The sequence below is a fragment of the Corvus moneduloides genome, chromosome 23 (assembly GCF_009650955.1).
Source record: "Corvus moneduloides isolate bCorMon1 chromosome 23, bCorMon1.pri, whole genome shotgun sequence".
NCBI lineage: Eukaryota > Metazoa > Chordata > Aves > Passeriformes > Corvidae > Corvus > Corvus moneduloides.
Window position 1 is genome coordinate 2,122,771 of NC_045498.1, and position 21,285 is coordinate 2,144,055.

At 51.2% G+C, this 21,285-nt stretch overlaps 1 protein-coding gene across 2 annotated transcripts; it reads right to left on the reverse strand.

The window, feature by feature from the left end:
- Positions 1 to 2,944: 2,944 nt before the first annotated feature.
- On the reverse strand, positions 2,945 to 20,735 carry CTPS1 (CTP synthase 1). 2 transcript variants are annotated; one of them, XM_032132072.1, is made up of 19 exons: positions 20,647 to 20,735; positions 20,161 to 20,337; positions 19,620 to 19,790; positions 18,893 to 18,993; positions 17,116 to 17,232; positions 16,385 to 16,468; positions 16,057 to 16,137; positions 14,288 to 14,439; positions 12,663 to 12,795; positions 11,172 to 11,260; positions 10,186 to 10,280; positions 9,584 to 9,646; positions 8,776 to 8,819; positions 7,941 to 8,037; positions 7,653 to 7,708; positions 7,472 to 7,568; positions 7,043 to 7,187; positions 5,951 to 6,041; positions 2,945 to 4,578 (listed from the first exon to the last, which is right to left on the reverse strand). In XM_032132072.1, exons 2-18 carry the CDS (start codon positions 20,324 to 20,326, stop codon positions 5,957 to 5,959), a joined length of 1,776 nt encoding a protein of 591 aa, XP_031987963.1. In that variant the 5' UTR covers positions 20,327 to 20,337; positions 20,647 to 20,735; the 3' UTR covers positions 2,945 to 4,578; positions 5,951 to 5,956. The 2 variants fall into 2 exon arrangements, with proteins under 2 accessions (XP_031987963.1, XP_031987962.1); XM_032132071.1 differs by having other exon boundaries at positions 20,161 to 20,376; positions 20,647 to 20,692.
- Between the last annotated feature and the right edge of the window lie 550 nt (positions 20,736 to 21,285).

Genomic DNA, 21,285 nt, shown 5'->3' on the forward strand with positions numbered 1-21,285 from the left:
GGTGGTGACCTGTCCCGCCATCGCTATTCCTGTGAGGGCTTTGCCCTGCCCGAGGCACCTGTTGGTCTCAGGCAGTTTAATGTATTTATTTTTGATGGCACTTGAGTGGTTCCAGTGGTCCCAGACATGTTTCTGCAGCTGCACAAGGAGTGTCGGAGTGGAGCCACCAGCTGTGCCACCACGGTGTCCCCTGGGCAGCAGCTGCCACCTCGGGGCTGCCACCTCGGGGCAGGGGCTGCCCGGACCCTGGAGCATCGCTGGCACCAGCCTGGCCTGAGCTGGGACAGGGCTGATGGGGCCTGGCTGACAGGACAGGGCTGACAGGACAGGGCTGATGGGGCCAGCACGGGCTGTCCCTGGTGTGTGCCCACACATGCACCTCAGCACAGACCCCCCCACACACACACTCCCTCTGCAGTGACCAAAGGGCTGGGACGGAATCTCCACTGCAAGCACTTCCTTCTCCTGTCCTTAGCTCACCCTCTGCATCCGGAGCCACAGCTCACACCCTCCCCAGCAGCCTCGAGGGCCTGGCCAGCAGCAGGATGGGCCCCTGTGGTGACCAACCCTCCAGGCTCTTGCACTGAGTCAAGTTTACCCCTAAGGGGCAAAGTTTCAAAAAAAAAAAATACCCCAAACTCCAAAGTAATAAAAAGGCAAAATGGCTTTTTGTCCTATAGCGCAGCCTGGCTGCTGGCCCGGGGCTGGGGGCTCTGGCTGCTCTCGGAGCCCCTCGCTCACAGCATGACCAGGGACCCCTCAGTGTGACCCAGCGTCGGTCCCGCTGCAGCCAGGCCCCGGCGGGGTCAGCCAGTGCTTTCCTCTGCACTTACTTTACGTTGATTTGTTTATAAATAAAAGGATACCAAGTTCCTCGCCGCGGTTTGTGCACTGATGGCAGCACCGGGCTGAGCCCCGGCCGTGGGGCAGCACAGGGACAGGCAGTGGGAGAGTGGGGTGGGAGAGCGGGGCCCGGGCGGGGCTGAGGGAAGCGAAGCGGCACTCGCAGGGTGGCAGCACGGAATGGCCCGGGACTGGTTCGTGAGGCCGGCGAGGCACATCGTGTCCTCCCTCTGTCCACCAGCCCCTGTGGCACCCCCAGGCTGACACCCCCGCCTGCCCTTCGAGTGCTGCCTGGTGCTGACAGAGGCTTTGGCAATTCCTTGCTCCAGTCTGGAGCTTGAGGGGGGTGTTGGGGCAGGGGCAGCCCCTGGCTGAGCCCCTGAACCCATCGCTGCCCACACCCTTCAGAGCCCTTCCTGGGGCCCTGGTGCCGGTAAGGGAGGTGGGAAAAGAGCCCCTGCAGCCAGACAGGGGTGGGAGCTGAGTCCCCCACACTGCTCCCCAACACAGACCACTGCCATGAGCCCAAACCCACATGAGCCCCTGAGGGCTGCCAGGGGCTGCTCCGTCCCACAGGGAGAGGGTTCCTCGCACGGGATGGGCAACCCAGAGGGGCCTGAGGCCGAGGGGGCCTGGCCAGGCCCCACACCTGGGGCTCAGCAGGGCTGGTCCTCCGTGACAGGGCTGATGAGTGAGGGGCGATGGGTCTCACCGCCATGTGCTCTGAGCCGCGGGTTTGTGTCCCAGCTTGAGCTGCACCTGGAGCACCTGGTGACATCCTGCAGGGGCTGGTGGCAGGAGAAGGCAGGTAAGGGGCACCCAGCCCCAGGGAGGGCAGTGAGGTGGGCACTGGAAAGTCTTGGCTGGTCCTCGAGGTCCAGCCCCAGGTGAGGGGGCAGAAGCCCCCAGGTCTCTCCTGCAGGCCCAGCTCTGCTGCCCCGGGGCTCCTGCCCAGGTGACTCACCCCTGGGGCCACTTGTCACAGCACAGGGACCCAGCCCAGGCTCACAGGGTCCTTGGGCTCCACCGTGCCAGCACCGTCCCCCCAAAGCGCCATCTCCTCGGGGACTGCAGCAGAAGCGTCTGTGCCCACGGCCCCTGGCAGCAGAGCCTGGGGGCAGCTGGATCCATGGTTTGGGCTGGGACTGTGCTGTCGGGGCACAGCAGCGCTTTGGTGAGGTCCCAAAGCCACCAAATGCCCAAACCTCTGCACCAAGCCCCATGGATGCCCAATTTATTTGTAAAATTTTGCTGCATCTTCTTTAACTGCTCATTTCTGTTGCTGTTCCAGCTCAGGAGCTGAAGTGCAGCAGCTCAGGGTGGGCACCAAAACAGAGCTCCCCATGCCACTGGGGTGGAGTGGGCTCAGGGCTGCCGTGGGACCAACAAACCCAGGAGCTGGACAGTGGGAACAGCCCAGTCCTGCCTGGGCTGGGCACCTGGGGGTGCCAAGTCCTGGTCGGGGGAGGCTGTGCCATCACCCCAGCTCGCCCCTGAGGACCCTGTAACCGGGAGATGCTGAGGCAAAGGCAGAGCCCTGGGAGCAGCCAGGGCCCAGCAGAAGCGGGGAGACAGCCTGGCCCCAGTGCTGAGGATGAGGAGTCAAAGGGGAACAGCATTTCCCCCTCCTCATGGGGAGTGGGGACAGGAACCACAGGGTGCCCTTGGGTGACAGTTCTCCCAGGACTTGTCCCAAGGGAGTTGGTTACTGAACCCAGAGCCAGGGCTGAGGCTGCTCTGGGGAGAGCAGAATTGGTGGGAGTGACAGCCCCACATCACCCCATGGCCCAGGGACACAGCTCTGGCCATGGGCCTGGGCCTGCAGCGGGCAAGAAAGGCTATGGCAGAGTGGGGGACAAACCCTCCAGGGGTAGCTTGAAGCCTAATTCCTTAGGCTGAGCCCAGGTTCCCCAGGTTTCTCCACTGCTGGAGGGAAGCTCCATAATTTCAGACTTTGGAGATCCACATCTAAACCCACTGTGAATACAGCTCACAAGTTTTTGCTAGCTTAGAGGGGATTAATTCAAGGTCAGGCACTTTTGTGCTCCAGTCCTTTCCCTCCCTCCGAGCAGGCAGAACAGAGTGAGCTCAGGGCTCTTACTCAGTTTGTTACAAATGAGCATTTAATGACCGAGTCAGTTGCACAGTTTTGGCCAAAACAAACATTTCAGGAGAAAAAAACACAGTTGTGCTGCAGCTGAGGGAAGATCTCACCCTGCCCCCAGGAGTAGCCAGGCCAGGGCAGGACTGGGCAGTAGCAGAGCGCTGCAACTTGATCATTCCTGCACAACAGCTGGAACTGGCACACGAGGAATGCTCGAAGCTCTCCAGGCTCACAGCAGCTTTACAGGGAATATTTAAAACAACTGAGGACTAAAGCATGGGGGGTGGGGAGGAGGTCACTGAGGAGGGACAGGACAGGGTTTGGTTTCATGGCTCAGCCAGGTCTGACCGTGCAGCTCTCCCCAAACTCCACCGAGCTGCTGGATTCTGAGTGTGCGACATCTCAGACAGCGGAGACACTTTTCTTCCTTTCCTCTCAAACACCAAGGGCCACGCAGGGCATTCCATGGCAGCAGCAGGCAGGGAACCAAAGGAGTTCAGCCCCCTCAGCACTGCACAGCTGGACAGCAACACCCACCACCCAACCCGGGTAACGCCGAGGGGAGGACGAGCCCCTCCCTCAGGAACAGCCCTTGGGAATTGCGGGAGCACAGGACACACAGCTCCAACGTGGACAAAAAGGCAACGAAAGGCTCCACTTCAAATCCATGAAAAAGCACCAGGAACTGCTGTGTCCCAGGGCAGGGACACGGTTCAAGGCAGCAGTGGAAGTGGCTCAGTGGTTCACTCTGTTCTCACCTCCCCCTTGATGCAAGGGGTCGGAGTTTCCCAGCTCCAGGAGTGCTGGCACAGGGAGGGCTCGCACCGACCCCTCGGGTCAGGGCTTCCCTGGCAGCTTTGCTCTCCTGCCCCCCCAACCTGATCCCAGTTAATCACATCCCTGCAGTGACACGTCAGCCAGAGCTGAGCGTGTTCCAGAGTAACACAATTCCAGGAAGATTTTCCTGGTTACAAGTTCATTGTGACAATGAATGCACCAAGAGCACCAGTGCCAAAGATTTGTAAATACTACTGAAAAAAAACCCCAAACAAACAGAAATCATCCCCTCCCCCTTTTGCCTGAAAAAAAGAAAAAACAAACCAAAAAGGCTGCATGAAGCTGCATGAACCAAAAAGACTCATGAAGCATGAATAGCCTTCTCTGCAGCACAGCCCAGCTCAGACGCTGAGCCAGCCCCCAAAATCTCATGCCATCCATAATTTCACCAGTAAGCGAAGACTGAGGAGGGAGCAGGAAGACTGGAGAAAGAACTCCACTGTCAGTGTCCAAGGCACCCTGATGCCAAGCACTCCCTGCACTGGGTAGGACATGTGCCATGGGATTCCCCTCAACACATCAAATCCCACACCCCAGTTTGCTTTGACCTCCAAGCAACTGAAGGAACTGAAGGAAGTGTGGAGGGGCCTCTGTGAACTTTCCTCCACAAATAACCAAGATCTACATAGAAAATAAAGGAAGGACAGAACAGCTGAGGAAATAAGGGACAGGATCTCAGAACAAAAATTATAAACCCATAAATTAGGAAAGCCCAAAGCTGAGGGTGTTGAAGCTATTGCTGTAAGAACACCTGGAAAACCTAACAGTGACTCCTCTCTGCAGCAAGGACACACCTGGAGAGGGAGAGAGAAAAGGAGCAGGAGTTACTCACAGGGAAGAGCCAGAGGCTGGAACTGCACAGCCCTGGAGGCAGAGTCTGACACGTGGGCCCTGGCAAGAGCCTGTGCCCAGCTCAGGGGTGTCTGCCAGCTTTCCAGGGCACTGTGGCACCACCAAAGGCTCCCCTGGACACATGCTCCTTACACACACACCCACGTCCACCCAGAGCACGGGGAGCGAGCAGCGCTCAGCCAGGACCGAGCCCCTGCTCTGCCCAGCACTGCCATGGCAGTGCCAAAGGGACACTGTGCTGCAGCCCTAGGAGAGCTGGGCTGAGACAAGCCCCAGGGACACTGCCACCCTCCCCACAGCTCTCTCATGTGGGGACAGCCTCAAAGCCACCAGATGTGCCACATTAGGGAGCACATGGGATACTGTCAGTGAGACCAAGGTTCAGAGTATCTTTAGGATAAAAATTTACAGAGAGAATTCTTCAGCTCTTGGTGTTGCACCAGCTGTGGAACAGCCCAACACCCAGCAATCCCTGCATCTGGTCCCAGTCCTGTGCCCAGGGATGGGGAGCACTCCTGTGACACACTGGGGCTGGCCCTGCTTTCCCTCTGCAGTTCACTCTGGAAGTGTCTGTTACACAAAGGGAAGGGGGAGGAGGGAAGGGCTGGACCTCTTGAGTGCCCTGGCACTCAGCAGCAGAGCCCTGCTCTCCCCCCAGAGCTGTGTGCACAGATGCTGCTCAGCTCCTGCAAAACCCCCACACAAACCAGCCAGAGCAGGGGAAGTCACATCCATGATCACCTACTGCACAGGGGGATACCTCAGATTTAAAGTCTGCCTGTTCTCCTGGTGCAGTCTGAGTGCCAGGTTTTAGTGTCTCCTTCCCTGAACTGTGTACATCCACTTTTCACATCCCTGTAACACCTGCAGCCCTTAACAGACCAGAGCTCGAGCCCCAGGTCTGACAGGAACTGCTGTCCCAGGAGATGGACACAAATGGATACTTCCAAAGTATTATTTTACAGTAGTGAGGGACTACAAAACACTGCATTTCCTAAACCCAGGAACCCCTTGCTCAGCTCTGTCCTCATTTCCAGGAGTTTGTGCTCCACTGGTGCTTTTATGTGAATTTAACCCCAAACTGGTGTGTATTTGTATTTTATTGTGGGTCAGTTTGCTAAGAGGACACCCACCCCCAGCTGTAACATAGACAGAGGCACTACCCAGCCCTCAGCACAGCTGGAACACATGAGCACCAGCACATCTCATGGTGTGCCAGCTTCCTACCAAATACTGTGGAAGTCAGATGCCAGGAGCAAAGACTGGGCAAGGAATTTTTTCCAAAAGGAAGAGGTTGAGATCATTAAACATTACCAGGAATCAGTCGTGATTTGCTGAAGGGAACTTCAGCTCTGTTATCTCCAGGTCAGGGGAGCTGCTGCCGCTCCGGTCGCTGTAGGTGTCCCTGCAGGAGGAAGAGATTTGGAGATTTGGGGTTAGGGAGCACAAGTCCTTTAAGGACTGATAATTCTGATGTGGGATGCTGCAACACAGGGAAAACTTCAGCTCCTCTGCTGTGAGGAGCCATTTCAAACTCAAATGTGCAAAAGCAGAAAATTAAAATATCCCTCAACCCTTGGAGGCATTGAAATGAGGGTCCCTCACACATGAAACTCTTCTGGACCCCACCTGACCACTGTGATGTTAACACTGACACAGGAATCCCGTGGTGCAGCTGCACTGCAGCTCAACCCACAAAGCCAGCACGTTCCTTTTGGCATTGCATTTGCCTGGGTTTGATACAGGCACTGCTAATTCTCCCCTGCACTTGGTCTGGTTTTCATTTAGTGCCTACCAGGACTCAGCAACCCCTCCAGGTTCTCTGTGAGGAGAACAGGTCAGTACCAAATTGTTGTAATTGGTTGCACAGTCCCAAGTGCCAAACAGAACTGCAGGCACTGGGGAACAGCAGCACCAAGTAACTGCATCATTAAATCCACCCAAAACACCACTTGCTTTGCAAACTGAAACAAAGAAAGCTGAAGTCAGCAGAAAAAAATATGAGGCTGCAACAACCAGGCCCTGTTCTTTAAACCAGCAGCAGGAACAAGCTTCTTATGGACGTGCCTGTACGTGGGACTTGTGTGAGGAATGTGGGGAAAAGCCCATGAGGTCTCCAGCCATGTAAAAGAGCAGGCCCAACCTGTTTCCCCAAACATCCTGACTGACAGCACAAGGCTGCAGATCTCCTCTCCCTGAAGCCAGGGCCTCTCTGCAGGACAGCTCTGTGGCCCCACAATCAGCCTCAACACACCAGACATGAGCTTTCAAAAAAAGAGTGGAAAGAAGAGGTGCTGCAATACCAAGTTATCCCCAGGAACTCTGTGCCAAGAGGATGCTCCAGGTTATCCTGCAGGAAGCAGCACTGCCTGTGGCAGCTCTGACTGGGGTCTGTCTTAAACCCACCTGGGTGAGAGCCTGCAGCCCTTCTGTAGGTAGTGGGTGAGTCTCCCTGCAGATGCCAGGAGGAGCCCGAAGTATGGGGGTGATGGCTTGATGGGCCTGGAGAGGAACTCGGGGTGATACTGAACACCAACGAAGAAAGGATGCTCTGAGAGGAACAAACAAAACATTCACATCAAGTCTCTCAAGCTTGTGGCTGAGCTGCAGGTGAAATCCCAATTCTGCTGAAGCCGTGATGACAGCGAAGTATCATTTCCATGCCTTTTGTCCATAAATGGACAGGGACATGGGATTCTATTTTTACCATCAGTTTATGGATGGAATCATTCTGAGACAGTCTGAATGGGTCCCACACAAAAACTTGCTCCATTACCCTCCAAACACTTTCCCTTGTCCATCCCACACCCACAAACCAACTGCTTAAGGACTCACCTTCCAGCTCAACCACTTCCATCCGCTCTCCCTCCTCATCCTGCCCCACAAACTTCAGACCTTGCTCTTCAAAACACTTTTTCAACTCTGGATTGACCTAGAAAACCAGAAGCAAGACAAGCCATGATCTCTTGAGTCTGGATTACACAGGAAAGCTCGATACCCACAGGAGCATTTTTACCTCAAATCTGTGTCTGTGTCTCTCTTCCAAGAAATCATGATCTCCATACAGCTTCCCTGCACCAGAAGGAAGATGTTCCTTAGAGCAGTGATCACAGCTTTTAACACATTCATTTGAACAGCATCCTTCAGAATCTGCCACTTCTGGAGAGGATCAAATTTCCTAACCCCCATTCCCCACCTGCCATTCAAGGATGCTTCAACAATCCCAGGTCTCACTTCCCCATACCGACCATACATGCAAGCCATTCCCAGGAAAGATTTCCAGAAGAGGGAAGAAGGGCCTTACTCATGATTGAATTCTTGGTTTGGAAGAGTGTTCTTCTCTTGCCAAGCCTCATTGTCCCGCCCATTTGCCCAGGATTATGTTCTGGCATGTCTATGACCTGTGGAAAGAATTCAGAGGGAAGTGGGAATCAGGGAGGAATAATAGTTCCAGGCAGACTCTGACATGTTAAAAGAAAAAAATCCCACCAACATTCGTGCAAAAAACCAAGGAAACCAGCCCAAGGAACACTGTCTTGACAAGGCAGAGCAACAGAACCAGGTTAGCTGGCCAAGCTGTTCTGGTACAGCCTGCACAGAACATACGGGAGGTTTGTGGATATTCAGGAAGCTTTCACATAGGAAACGGCCTCAGTCAGAGTCTACACAGATCACACCCACCAATACTGTGCTGTTTACTGAACTGCATGTGAAACAAGCAAATTTATGGAAACAAAATCCCCAAAGCAGAATTGCTTACTCTCAGATAAACAACATCATAAGCTGCTTTTTGTTAACCTCCTCACTTTGAGTAGCATTTCAAATTACAGCAGAAGCCAATCATTATGTTCCTGGACAAGGAACACAGAGATTTCCACAACCATTCCCAGGAATTCAGGACTGTCTGTGGCTATCATACAACAGTTCGAGTTGGAAGGGACCTTAAAAGCCCATCCAGTGCCACTCCCTGCCATGGGCAGGGACACCTCCCACTGTGCCAGGCTGCTCCAAGCCCCATCCAACCTGGCCTTGGACACTTCCAGGGATTCAGGGGCAGCCGCAGCTTCTCCTGGCAACTGTGCCCAGGGACGTGCAGATAAGTCTGTAAGGATATCACAAGAAAGTCACCATAAACTCACCACTGGATGAGAAGTTTTGGGGTCAAACTCTGTTGAGTTGGCATCTGCAATGTAACGTTCAGCAATCAGAAACATCAAGTCTCTCAGACCATGACATCATCACCTACAGGACCTGCCCCAGGTACAGCTGCTTCTCATCCCCAGCTGTGCTGAACCCCCCCAGGCACAGAACACCCCAGGCAGCAGGAACAGGGCTGTCAGCACTGTTTGGTATCAATTTCAAAGGACAACCCACTCTCGTTCAGGAAAAGCCCACATTCAACAGCTTCAAATACAGAAGTAAAGGCGCAGAGGGGGAAGGGAGCAGAGTGGTCTGAGAAACTCCTTTTTTCTCACCCTCACTACTGCTGAAAGTCAGAGTCAGGCTGAGAACTCCATTTAGCAATCTCTGAAGGGAGTTCTGTTAACAGGGACCTGCTCAATTCAAGCAGTGGGGCTCAGAAGGTAACTCCACTCACTGAAGGAGCTGCAACTGCTGGCTGGCTGAAGTGGTTTTTGGGCTTCATTCCCCCTGGCTGCAGTGGGAATTTGGGATGCCCAGCACATGTAGGCCACCAAAGTGTTTCATTCAGGAGCTGAACCTCATGTTAAGCAAGAGGAAGCTTTCTGTCATTATAAGCATGACTTACTCCATTGATTTTTATTTAAATATGGTAAGGAAATTTTTACTTTGAATTAGCAAAAGAGATGAGGATTTTTACAGGTCTAGGGGAAAAATTAAACCTACCTATAAAAAATGTAAAATCACAGGTATTACTCAAGCAACCCAAGAAATGACCAAAAGGCAGGAAGGGTTTTGTGCAATTACCTTGCCAACCAAGGACACTGCGTGCAAACTCCACCACTGCCAACTGCATTCCCAAACAGACTCCTGTGGAAGGAAAGGCAGGACACGGATCAGGTCAGGACAAGGACCTTTGAGCCCACGGTGCAAAGCACACACACCTTCAGAGAGTATCCTGAGTCAGAGGAAAACCTGGATGAGGCAGATCTTTGACTGGGATTTAGGGATCTGCAGTCCTGACAAGCTTTACTTCCCTCCCTTTCCCATCCCTCTGCTCACACACCAGTTCAGTCTCTCACCACAGGCATTTCATACTCACATATTTCTTGGTGCCAAGACCACCACAGCCTGCTCTGAAACATTCCCAGACTGCTATCCCCTCATTACAGATTCCTTGTCAGCACATCCCATCCAACTCTGACCACTTCAGAGCTAACCAGGGATGAGGCTGCATTCCCAGCTCAGCTGAGCACAGATCACTGCCTTCCTCAGCCAACTGCCTGCAAAACTGCTCATCCCAAGCACCAGTGAAAACCAGGGCAGCTCTTGCTGCAGACCTGTTAGGCTGTTACTCAACCTCCTTTCCTTTGCTTTCTTTCTTCTTATGGATGAAACATGTTTCTCACCTAAGAAGGGTTTTTTCTGTTTTCTTGCCCAGGAAATAGCTTGAATTTTGCCTTCTGTCCCTCGAACACCAAATCCACCAGGAACCAGAACTCCGCTGCATGAGGATGAAAGGATTCCATTCAGCATGGCTCCCCCAAACCACATACCCACATATCACCTCCCAGCCATAAAATCTTGGGCTTGCAAGACCTCTCTCCTGAAAAGGGCTCTCAAGTAGCCACGTGGCAAGGCCTGGCTGCAGCAGTTTCCACATGACTTCACATGAGCTGTCACACAAAGCAGAATTTACAGGGAAATATTTTATAAATGCCAATTTTACCTTCCCAAAGAAAGATCCCAAATACAATGCAGGTTACCATATTGAAATGGTTCATGCTGTGGGACTCACATGCCCTGCACCAAACACGTTTGCAAACACATCACCCAGCCAGGCCCACGCTGAGGAAGCCTCTGGCTACAGTGTCAGGTTGCCCTAACACCAAACTCTGCAGGAGCTTCTTTCTTCTGATCCCATCCAAATCCTGCCACCCTGAGGGGTAACAGGCCCTCGTTCTTGTTTTTGTGCTAACTCTTGGCCCTCCTCTGCATACTAACACTTTTCCCCTTCTCACATTTTATTTCTAAAGAACTTGTTACCCCATACACACCTTCCATTCTCACTCTGGCTTTAACAGCCTCTACCAGTACCTTTCCTTTCTTCTGATTTCCTCTCACTGTTTCCACCTGATCATGCAGGTGTGCATATCCTCACCAGCATGATCATTTCCCCCTTTCTGCTCCCTTTCACCAACTCCCGCACTTCTTTAACAATTCTCCATTTAACATCTTATCCTAAATCCCCCTGAGAGGTGTTTGGGGGCCTTGTCAGAGTGTGCTGGTACAGTGGCTAAGAAAACAGTCTCCAGTGAGGCCCGTAACTCCAAAGCCAGCAGCAGCAGCAGGTTTATCAGACATTCTCCAAGGAAAGGGCCAGAGCAGAACTTACTCAGCACCACAGAGCTTCTGCCATGCCTCGTGGTACCGCACAGGCTCCTCCTGCAGAGTGTCTGGCTCCAAGTCGGCAGAGTCAATGTACTGGGAAGAAATCCAAAAAAGGATGAGATGAGATGAGATATTGCCACAAGAGTGTACAGGATCTCGAATTCTCATTAAATTAGGATAGCATCATTCTTCCTGGATAGCTCTGCATTTTTTTCCTAATGGATACTTAAGTTTATTTCTGGGCTGATTTCCCATCTGTTAGCCAACGAAACTACTTTCCTCACCACCCTACTACTGGTGCACAAACAGAACCCATGATTCCTCCATCCTCCCCTCTCTGCAGCTCGGCTGTAACATACACCAAGTCCAAGAGCCCCAGCCTGTAGCACAGCAAGGTGGGAACATGGGGCTGTGCAGGCACAAACCACCACACAGAGAGAAAAAAACCTACCACTCTCTCATCAAATAAACATCTTCTTCAAGAGGCACTGAAGAAGAAATAGGATATGGTGAGGCTGCTGTAATTAAAGGGCGTTATGACAATGGAAAAAAACCCTGCAATTTTTCCATTTTCTCATCTCCAGTATTCCAGTACCCCTGAACTTCGGGACGTTCTGGCAGGCTGCTAAACCTTTAAAATAACCATTTTGTCTTTTTTTTGGTTGTTTTTTGGAGGTTGCAAAACTACCCATCAGTTCTTTAACTAACTACTGTTAGTTCCTGAGCATAAGATCTCCATGCACAAGGCTCACAGAGCTCACTTCACTTCTGAGCCACTCAGACACAGCTGTGCCAGGGGCTACCCACAGATGCATGTGCAGGGTTTGCACTTCACCTGTCTTTTCTTCTACTGATTTTGGAAGTTGAAAGGTAACCCAGACCTAGATCAGTACTGTTAAAAAGCAACCACCTATTTCCATGACTCCCTGACATAATGAAACTGCTAGACATTTAAAAGTCTATTGAAATGAATATAAAATTTCTGGCAACAGGTATCTATTTCACCTCTTCAGAGCATCCAGCTACCACCAAGACCCCAAAAAGCACCTGTACAGCCAAACCAGCATGAAAACCTTAATAAAGCCTGAGGCAGGATCATCATAAAACCTGAGTTTTATGATACACAGCAACAACCCCAAAAAAGGATCACTTGCAACAACTGTCAGAGGAATTAAAGCAGAGTGCCCTCCTCCAATCCATCTACCACTGTCACAGCACACAATGCTGAGCACTGAGGAGTTTCCATCCATTGCAGACACCTCATACAGATCACAGCATGAGAGGCTGGTTTGCTCTGAAGCTGGTTTAGGCCTGGTAACAGCTGTTTTGATGCTGTTATGATCAAAGCAGCTGTTTGGATGCAAGGACAATTTGGATGTTCACCAGCTGAATCTGCCTATGGGTTTGTGGAAATCTGAATTAGGATGGGCAGCACTGTAGGTGGAAGGAGCATGGAGGGAGTTTTTTCCACACACACACACAGACCCATCCCTACCTTAATGTCAAGTTTGTGGTTGATGGCCAGGGCAGAGTGCTCCAGGGCTTTGATGACAGATGCATAGGAGTCAGAAAACTTGGTGTACTTGCCCACAAGTGCAATGGAACATGTTTCAAGTAGACGGTCGTACCTACAGAACACACAGGTTATTCCAGCAGTAACAGGAGAGGGATGGGAATCACATTCTGTTCAGCTTTTCAAGGAACAATCAGCTGTGCTCTTCTAAGTCTGTCCAACAGAGCTGACATCTTTGGAAAGAGTGACCTTTCATAATAATTATGATTTAGAAACATCAAAGCAAGATCAAAACCAAAACAAAGACCAAGGAAAACAGTTGCAGAAAGCCACATATAAATTAACTCATCTCTCCTGATGATGAAAAGCCATTCTGAGCAGATCCAAACCGCCGTTTCAGGAAGCTGTATTAGATTCACAGACTGCAGTGAACTCCTAGGAGAGGATCAAAGCACAGCTTGGCGTATGTTTGTACTGCACAGCATCTTCCCACACTGCTGCTGACTGAGTTCATTTCAGCAGCTACAAACACAGAGCGCATTTCTCGAGTCCTAAGGATGTGCTGCCTACATTTTCAATCCCCAGCACCTGGCAGCACGGGATTCACACAGCATTCCTGGCTACAGCCAAGAGTTTGTTTAAAGTTTCTCTCAGAACTGCTAAATACCTTCAGCCCAGCTGGGGACCAAGGGCTTTCCCCATCAAAAGGAAACGTTACTGACAGGGCTGGCTTGTGTCAGGCACACAAATAAAGGAAAGCATGAAAGCATCCACATCTTGACATCTCTTAATTTCTTATAAGAACAAACATATTTAACTCATGTCAAACATATTGACACTCAAGTCCTTTCTGAAAAGACTCTATTCACTATTTCCCCATGAACATTGAGTCTACTCCTCACAAGAAAAAACCCCAGTGTCCAAGGAGTCTCAGAACAGGTACCAAACATTTGTCTCACTTGCCTGAAAGCACATGCAAAAGTGCCTTTTATTGACACTCCTGACATCTCCATACAGCTACAAAAGGATTTTAACACTTTGTAATGTTACTGAGAGGTTTTCTTATAGAAAGGGAGGGCAGGGCTTTTAATTACTTCAAGCTGGGTTTGACACAGACAGTACACTTCGAACACAAGATAAGGATCTCACTAAGTTTATCTCACAGGATTTTATGGAAGAAGGCTGAGGGAATTGGGGTGGTTCAGCCTGAAGAAGAAAAAGCTCCAGGGAGACTTTATGGCAGCCTTCCAGTAAGAGGATTTATGAGAAACAGGGGGACAGACTTTTTAGTAGGGTCTGTTGTGCCAGGACAAGGGGTGATGCTTTTAATCTGAAAGAGGGGAGATTTAGGCTAGATATAAGGATGAAATTTTGTACAATGAGAGCGGTGAGGCACTGACACAGGCTGTCTACAGCAGCTGGGGATTCCTCAGCCCTGGAAAAATTCAAGGTTTGGGGATGGGGCTCTGAGCAAAAGGAAAAAACAATGTGAGCATGTAAGAACACCTGAGAACAGGAAATAACACCCATCATCTCACACAACCAGCAACCAAGAAGATGAACCAGTCTTGGAAGTGTGTTGCAGTGTGCCCAGCAGTGCAGCTCACCTGTCAGCCATCTCCTTCCACTTCATGAGCATCCTCCTGGGCTGCCTCTCGATGGGAAGGTCCAGCCTGTGCCTGAAGTAGTCCACGACTCCCTGCTCCTCTAACAACAGAGGAACCCGGTAGATAGAGGAGACATCATGAACACAAATGACCTGTTCATAAAAGAAGGATGTCATTAAAACACAGGCATCCAGTGCCCGTACAACCATTTCTACTCAGACATTCAGTGTTCCTGTCTCTATCAGAAAAGCACGTGACCACCTAAACTTCCAGGCAGTAACATGTTGAATAACATAACATATCAACAGCTTAACACTGCTTTCCTTATGCTTGAAAAGGCCATTCTTCAGTACTTCCAAGGCATTACTGCTCCCTGAAGCCCTTGGGAAGGGCTATAACACAGTAACCCAGCAGCAGGAAAGTCAGCTGCCCTGCACATTACATGAGCAATACACAGCAAAGTTCAAAGAACACTCCAGGGAGACTCCTGTGATACAGAATCCCACATGAAGCTACAGTCATACTGCCACAGGCACAGCTTCCCCCTGCCCACCACCGTCCTTCCTAATCAGGGCTCCCAGTCTGACTGAAACCCAGGGAAATCTGTGATCACTTTACAGGGTGCCCCTCATCAAATTTAGGATTAAACAACTATGAGGAAAGAATTCTTAGGTCAATGAGGAAAATTTACATCAACAGTTCTAGTTCACTGAAACAGGAAAAGATGGCTCAGGACAACTGTCACCTGCCCATTAGTAATGAAGCTGTACTTTAAGGATCTAAAACACACTGGCACAACTTTTTAAAATCCTCATTTCTACTGACTCAACTGAAAGCAGAGTTCAACACTGCACTAGTCAAACCTCCTTGGCTGCACATTTTCCTTTTACCCTCAGTGCTGTTTACTTCTCAATCCAAGTGCAAATGCAGTCAGAGCAACAACTACATAGAACTGCATTAAACTTCCTGGAAAGGGACAAGAGCCAACTTATTTTGAATTCCTGGCCAACAAGAGGTAGATATTTTACTGATGACACATCAACATTATTGCCAGCAGTGCAGTGCTTGAAATTGCAGGACTCAAGTTTGGTCTTGTTGTAGAGCAAATTAATAAAAATTGCTTGACAGAACCTGGGATTGTGGAGTGATACTCAGTCTTTCACAAAAAGACAACATTTTTCAAGCTCCAGCTGGATCAGAAAGCGCTAACATTCAGCCTACATACTTTTGACTATTTTCCAAGGTCCCCCTTTGACTGTGTTATGAGTCTCAGTACAGAAAGAATCGTGCTAACATGGAATTTGTGCATATCACAACTTTCAAGTGAAGCAATGCTTCTCCCAAAGCTTGGGGAGAAAAATAATACTGTGAAAAGAGCAGTGCATGAAACACAGTCATATATCCGTTAAACCTAGCTTGGGGCAATTCTTTCACCTCTAAATACTGGAAAATCTCATTCTTCTATGTTCACAGAAGGAATGTGGAAGTATAATTAAGGTCAAAACAGTGATTCAGAAATCACCTTGGATTCCATAGGATTCTCTAAGCTTACACCAACTACCTTATAAGAAAGCCTGGGTGCTGACACAAAAAGAATTGGTTTAGCAACAGGTCCATGTGTCTGGAAGGTAGGTAAGACAAAGCAGCAAATGATTTATGCAGCTACCAAAACACAGAGCTGGAACTGCTGCGCTCAGACAAAATTCCCCTCAGCATCTGACAAAGAGCTCCAGTATTTACTGCAAGGAAGCACAGACAGCAATCCTTACCTGTTCTGGTTCAACATGACAGAACATGGAAATCTTTTCTTTTACTGAGGTATCCAGTGGAGTGGAGCACCTGCAAACAATCTAACAGAGCAGCAACATCAGGGTTGTGATGCAAAACAGAAATACTCAGGCATTCACAAAACAGACCTCTAAAAAAGAGCTGTCTTTGTGCAGGCTCTGTGATTTGAGAAAAAAAACCCACAACTCAGTTTCTTTTTCTTTTTTATCACCACTGTACAAGAGCTCTCAACTGAAGCATTAATTAGACAAGACTGCTGTTGCAACATGCCAGATTTTTACACTCAAAACCGTGCAACACAAACCTTACCAGATCTGGTGAGAGCCCGAGACCCCTGAGCTCACGAACACTGTTCTGGGTGGGTTTGGTCTTCTGCTCCCCTGTCGAGCTTGGCTGGTCAGAGAAGAGCAGCAGTTGGTGTATCAGATTATGATCAGCAGCAATGATTCAGCAGGTTAATCAGGACTCTCACCCATCTTGTGAAAACTTTGACTCAGTTCTTGGACAATTCACATGAACCTCGTGTACCCCATTTTAATCCCCAGGACTGCAAGCAACCAGCAGGAACCCAAATTCCAGTCTGCCCACCAGAGTGCAGGAAGGAGAGGGACAGAGAGCCTAAGGTTTATCCACTGCTCCCTCCAAATACCTAATATTTTATATTTCTAACTCTCCTCTGTAAATCACCTGGCCTGAACAGAAGGGGGAAAAGGGAGAAGAGAACAAAGATTGATCTGCACTCTGTAATTATCAATTTGCTCTGTCAAATTCAGTTCAGCCTGGCACAGGGAATGCTCATGCTGCATTCCTGCAACTCCCAAGCCTTTATTACACATTTATACACTTTGAAAAGCTCCTGTTCAATTCCTGTGAGACTTTTCAAATACAAAATGATATAATCTCTGCATTTCTGCCAGAAGTTTATATCCACAGAAATACAGAAGTAGAAACACTTAGAGATACAACATTTCAGAAGCACCTGCTTAGGAAGCAAATTTTGGATTGAGGAAGCCTCTGACCACCACGTTTTGGGTCCTTACCTGGGGAACCAGACTGACATGAATGTTACAGAAATTCTCTCTTTTGGCTTTGAACTGGAACTGGCGGAAGGCCTCGATGAAAGGCATGCTCTCGATGTCACCCACCGTGCCCCCGAGCTGGGAACACACAGACAGAGGGAATTCAAGTTACTGCCAAAACAGCACCTGGTGAAGCTGTACACTAAAGATGTACAAATACACAGAACAACACACAAACATCTCCCCAGCACATGCCTCTGATTGCCTAAAGGAGTATCAACACTAACAGAGCTTCCTCCTGAGGTGCACCACCAGTCTCTGCTATGACCCAGGACAGCACCCAGGGAGCGGCTGGAGCTGGGCCAGGGCAGGCTCAGGCTGGAGAGCAGGGAAAGGTTCTTCCCCCAGAGGCTGCTGGGCACTGCCCAGGCTCCCCAGGGAATGGGCACAGCCCCGAGGCTGCCAGAGCTCCAGGAGCGTTTGGGCAGCGCTGCCGGGGATGCCCAGGGCGGGATTTGGGGTGTCTGTGCAGGGCCTGGAGTTGAACTCTATGATCCTTGAAGGTCCCTTCCAGCTCAGGGTATTCTGTGATTCTGTTCTATGCAAAGCACCAGCATTTGCCAGCTGTATGCACTCCTTCCACAGCCTCCAATCTGTTCCAAGTACTATTCTACCTCCATAATTTCCCCATAAATCAAAAAGCCACAAGAAAAACAGCTTTACATATGGGCAGCACCTCTCCAGAAACATCAGCTTTACCTCTATTTTCTCTTCAGAGAAAGACTTAAATGTTAAAATTATGATTTATGAACCTTAGGTGGCACTGAGAAGCAAAATTTCTATATAATTCCTAAAACTTAACAGAGTGGACACATGAAGGAACAGAGACAAGACAATACTTGGAGCCTCCCAGGCCCTGTCGGACAGTCCCCCCTCGGTACTTCAGATCTGGGCTTGTGATGCTGGCACAGAAATTGGCACCCAAGCTGCAGGCAGAGTCCAAGTCACCATGACCTGACAAGCTCCCTCTCCTGTGTTAGCATATCCCAGCAGCCAGCTCAGCAACATCAGAGCCTTCACCCTGCTCCATCTCCTTTTGGCAGCAAAATGTTCCATAAACACACGGAAAACTGCCACCACTAACTTGTGCCATCCCCTATCACATGTCTGTGCTTGAAATGGTCACTTCAAGGCTCCTTTTACTGCTGAGGAGGAAAGACAACTGTTTCCAGAGTGGGGTTTACCTGCCCTCCCTCCAGCCACCAAGGAAGAAGAGGGCACAGCACGATTAACTCAGACTGGCATATTAAGTTACAAGAGCTAAAAAATTAATTCTGTAGGTTAATTCATAGAATTTCCTGAGCTGGAAGGGACCCACAGGATCATCCAGTCCAGCCCCAGGCCCTGCACAGACACCCCAAACCCCACCCCGGGCATCCCTGGCAGCGCTGCCCAAACGCTCCTGGAGCTCTGGCAGCCTCGGGGCCGTGCCCATTCCCTGGGGAGCCTGGGCAGTGCCCAGCAGCCTCTGGAGGAAGAACCTTTCCCTGCTCTCCAGCCTGAGCCTGCCCTGGCCCAGCTCCAGCCGCTCCCTGGGGTCCTGTGGGGCTGCTCCTCATGAGGCAGCTGTACTTTGCAATTCAGAAGAATAGAGTAAGTGAAGTTAACAAGGGGAATTTTTAACCCATTCAATAACATGCAAGTTGAACATTTCTGTAAAGAAATATGCAAAATATGCATACAGATCAGTATACTGCATACAAGAAGCAAAACTATCTACTTTTTAAAAGTTACAAACCTCAATCACACAAACTTGGGGTTCAATGCCATCTTCATCCACAGGAATCCGTGCCTGTGTCATTACCCATTCCTGTATGGCATCTGTGATGTGCGGAACAACTGGAAAGGAAACCCAGGCAAGGGTTAAAGCACCCCCACATGTTTCTCCCCCTTAACTCATTACAGAGCAAATTACTGACAATCACTAGCCAGTGCTTCCCATAGGGCTTGAGCAGGAATTTGTGTCTTTAAAGAACTATGCATTTTTGAAGTGATTATTCTTGGCTGTGATTTTCAAGTGCCTTGGCAGGAAATGGAACCCTGCCTCAATTTAAACACATGTAAGCAACATTTCCTTTAAGCTGAAAGATTCAAGCACAAATTGTTCTCTCTAAGCAGAGAGTCACTCTGTTTTTAACGTCCATAAAAGTCCTAATGTCAACCAACTGTGGAGAATGGTTAAAAAGGGAAGGGACTGATCTGTTACTCACAAATCCTTTGGGTTTTCTAATGACATGAGTTAACAAAAGCATTAACCATTTTAACCAGCTAACAAGCAACCCCCAAGTGTATTGGTCTGAAGTCTGTTCACTTTCATCACTGACTACATTAGACAGCTGGACCCAAGTCCAGCACAGTCCAAACACAAGCAGGATGGTGCAGAGCCTCAAGTGAAGATGAAAGACAAAAGCATCCAGCCAGGACAGAATGCATTTCTAAGCACCAGGAAAGAAGTTTTGCATCACCTTGGACCGTTTTGCCAAGATAATCTCCCTTCCTCTCCTTGTTAATGACATACTGGTAGATCTTCCCAGTGGTCAGGTTGTTGTCTTTGGTGAGTCGGATATCGAGGAAGCGCTCGTAGTTCCCAAGGTCCAGGTCCACCTCCCCTCCATCATCCAGAACAAACACCTCCCCTGCACACACAGAAACAGGCACAAGCACACATAGCAGGCATGTGAAAGAATTCAGTTTAAGGAAACACCTTCCCTGATTGCCACAGCAAGTTTAGGAGTGGCGAATAAAACTAACAGCCTTATATAACCGAGAGGACCAGTGCACTGGAGACTGAACCCCTCAGGGCAGCAGCAACAACAGTCCAGAGCACATCTGTGCTGGGGGCACAGCAGCCCCACCAGCCAGCCCGGAGTGCTGGCAGGCTCAGCCTGCGGGGCCCGCAGGCAGGACCAGGCACAAAGGCTCCTACAATGGAAATGATTCACTGCAACCCAAGGCAGCCCCGGGGCCACCCGGCAGACGCCGATGCTGAGCCCGCGGGGCACTCACCGTGCTCGTACGGGGAGAAGGTGCCGGCGTCGATGTTGATGTAGGGGTCGATCTTGATGGAGGTGACATGCAGCCCGCAGGACTTGAGGATGGTGCCGATGCTGCTGGCGATGATCCCCTTGCCGATGCCCGAGATCACCCCGCCCGTGACTAGGATGTACTTCATCTGCCCCGCGCCTGGACGCGACAGACACCGGCTCCGCCTCACCGCGGGCTCTGCGAGGAGGACGCGCCCCGGGCCCTGACATTCCTGACAACGACCCCCAAGATGTTCCCCCGCCCGCCGCCGAGGGCCGGTGCCCGCTGTCCCCCCGCCGCCGAGGGCCGCTCCCCTCCCCGCTCCTCCCGCCAGAAATTCCCGCCACCGCCGCGCGGAACCTCCGGCGCGCCGCCCGTGTGCCCCCGCCAGGCCCGCGGGATCCGCGTGGTCCCGCTCTGCCGCCCCCCCCCCCGGGCTGCCCCGATGGTCCCGCCCGCCGCCCTCACCTGTGGCCGCCGGGCACGCGGACGGCGCGCGCGGGGGGGGAGCGGGCGGGAGATGCGGAGCGCGCGCGGCGCCGCTGCCGGCCGGTTCGGCTGGGAACCGCATGAGGCCCAGCTGCCCCTCTGCGCCTGCGCGGGGCGGGGCGGGGGCGGGCCCAGCGCCGGGGCGGGGGCGTGGCCGGACCCCGAAATAGCCCCGCCCCCTGCCCCGCCCCCGCCGCCTCAGCGCCTCACGGAGAGCGGGGGCGGAGCGGTCCGGGCGCTGCGCGGTGCCTGCACCGCCGCCGCTAAGCCGTGTTCCCAAGTGGCACATCCACACCTTTCTTGAACGCGTCCAGGGATGGGGATTCCACCACTGCCCCGAGCAGCTGTGCCAGGGCTGGACAATCCTTTCAGTGAAGAAATTTCCCAAATATCCACCCTGCCCCTCCCCTGGCCCAGCCTGAGGCCGTTCCCTCTCCTCCTGTCCCTGTTCCCTGCCAGCAGAGCCCGACCCCCCCGGCTGCCCCCTCCTGTCAGGGACTTGTGCAGAGCCACAAGGTCCCCGCTGAGCCTCCTTTGCTCCAGGCTGAGCCCCTTTCCAGCTCCCTCGGCTGTGCCTGAGATGGGTTCTGTCACTGTTGGTCTCCTTTTCCAGTGTCC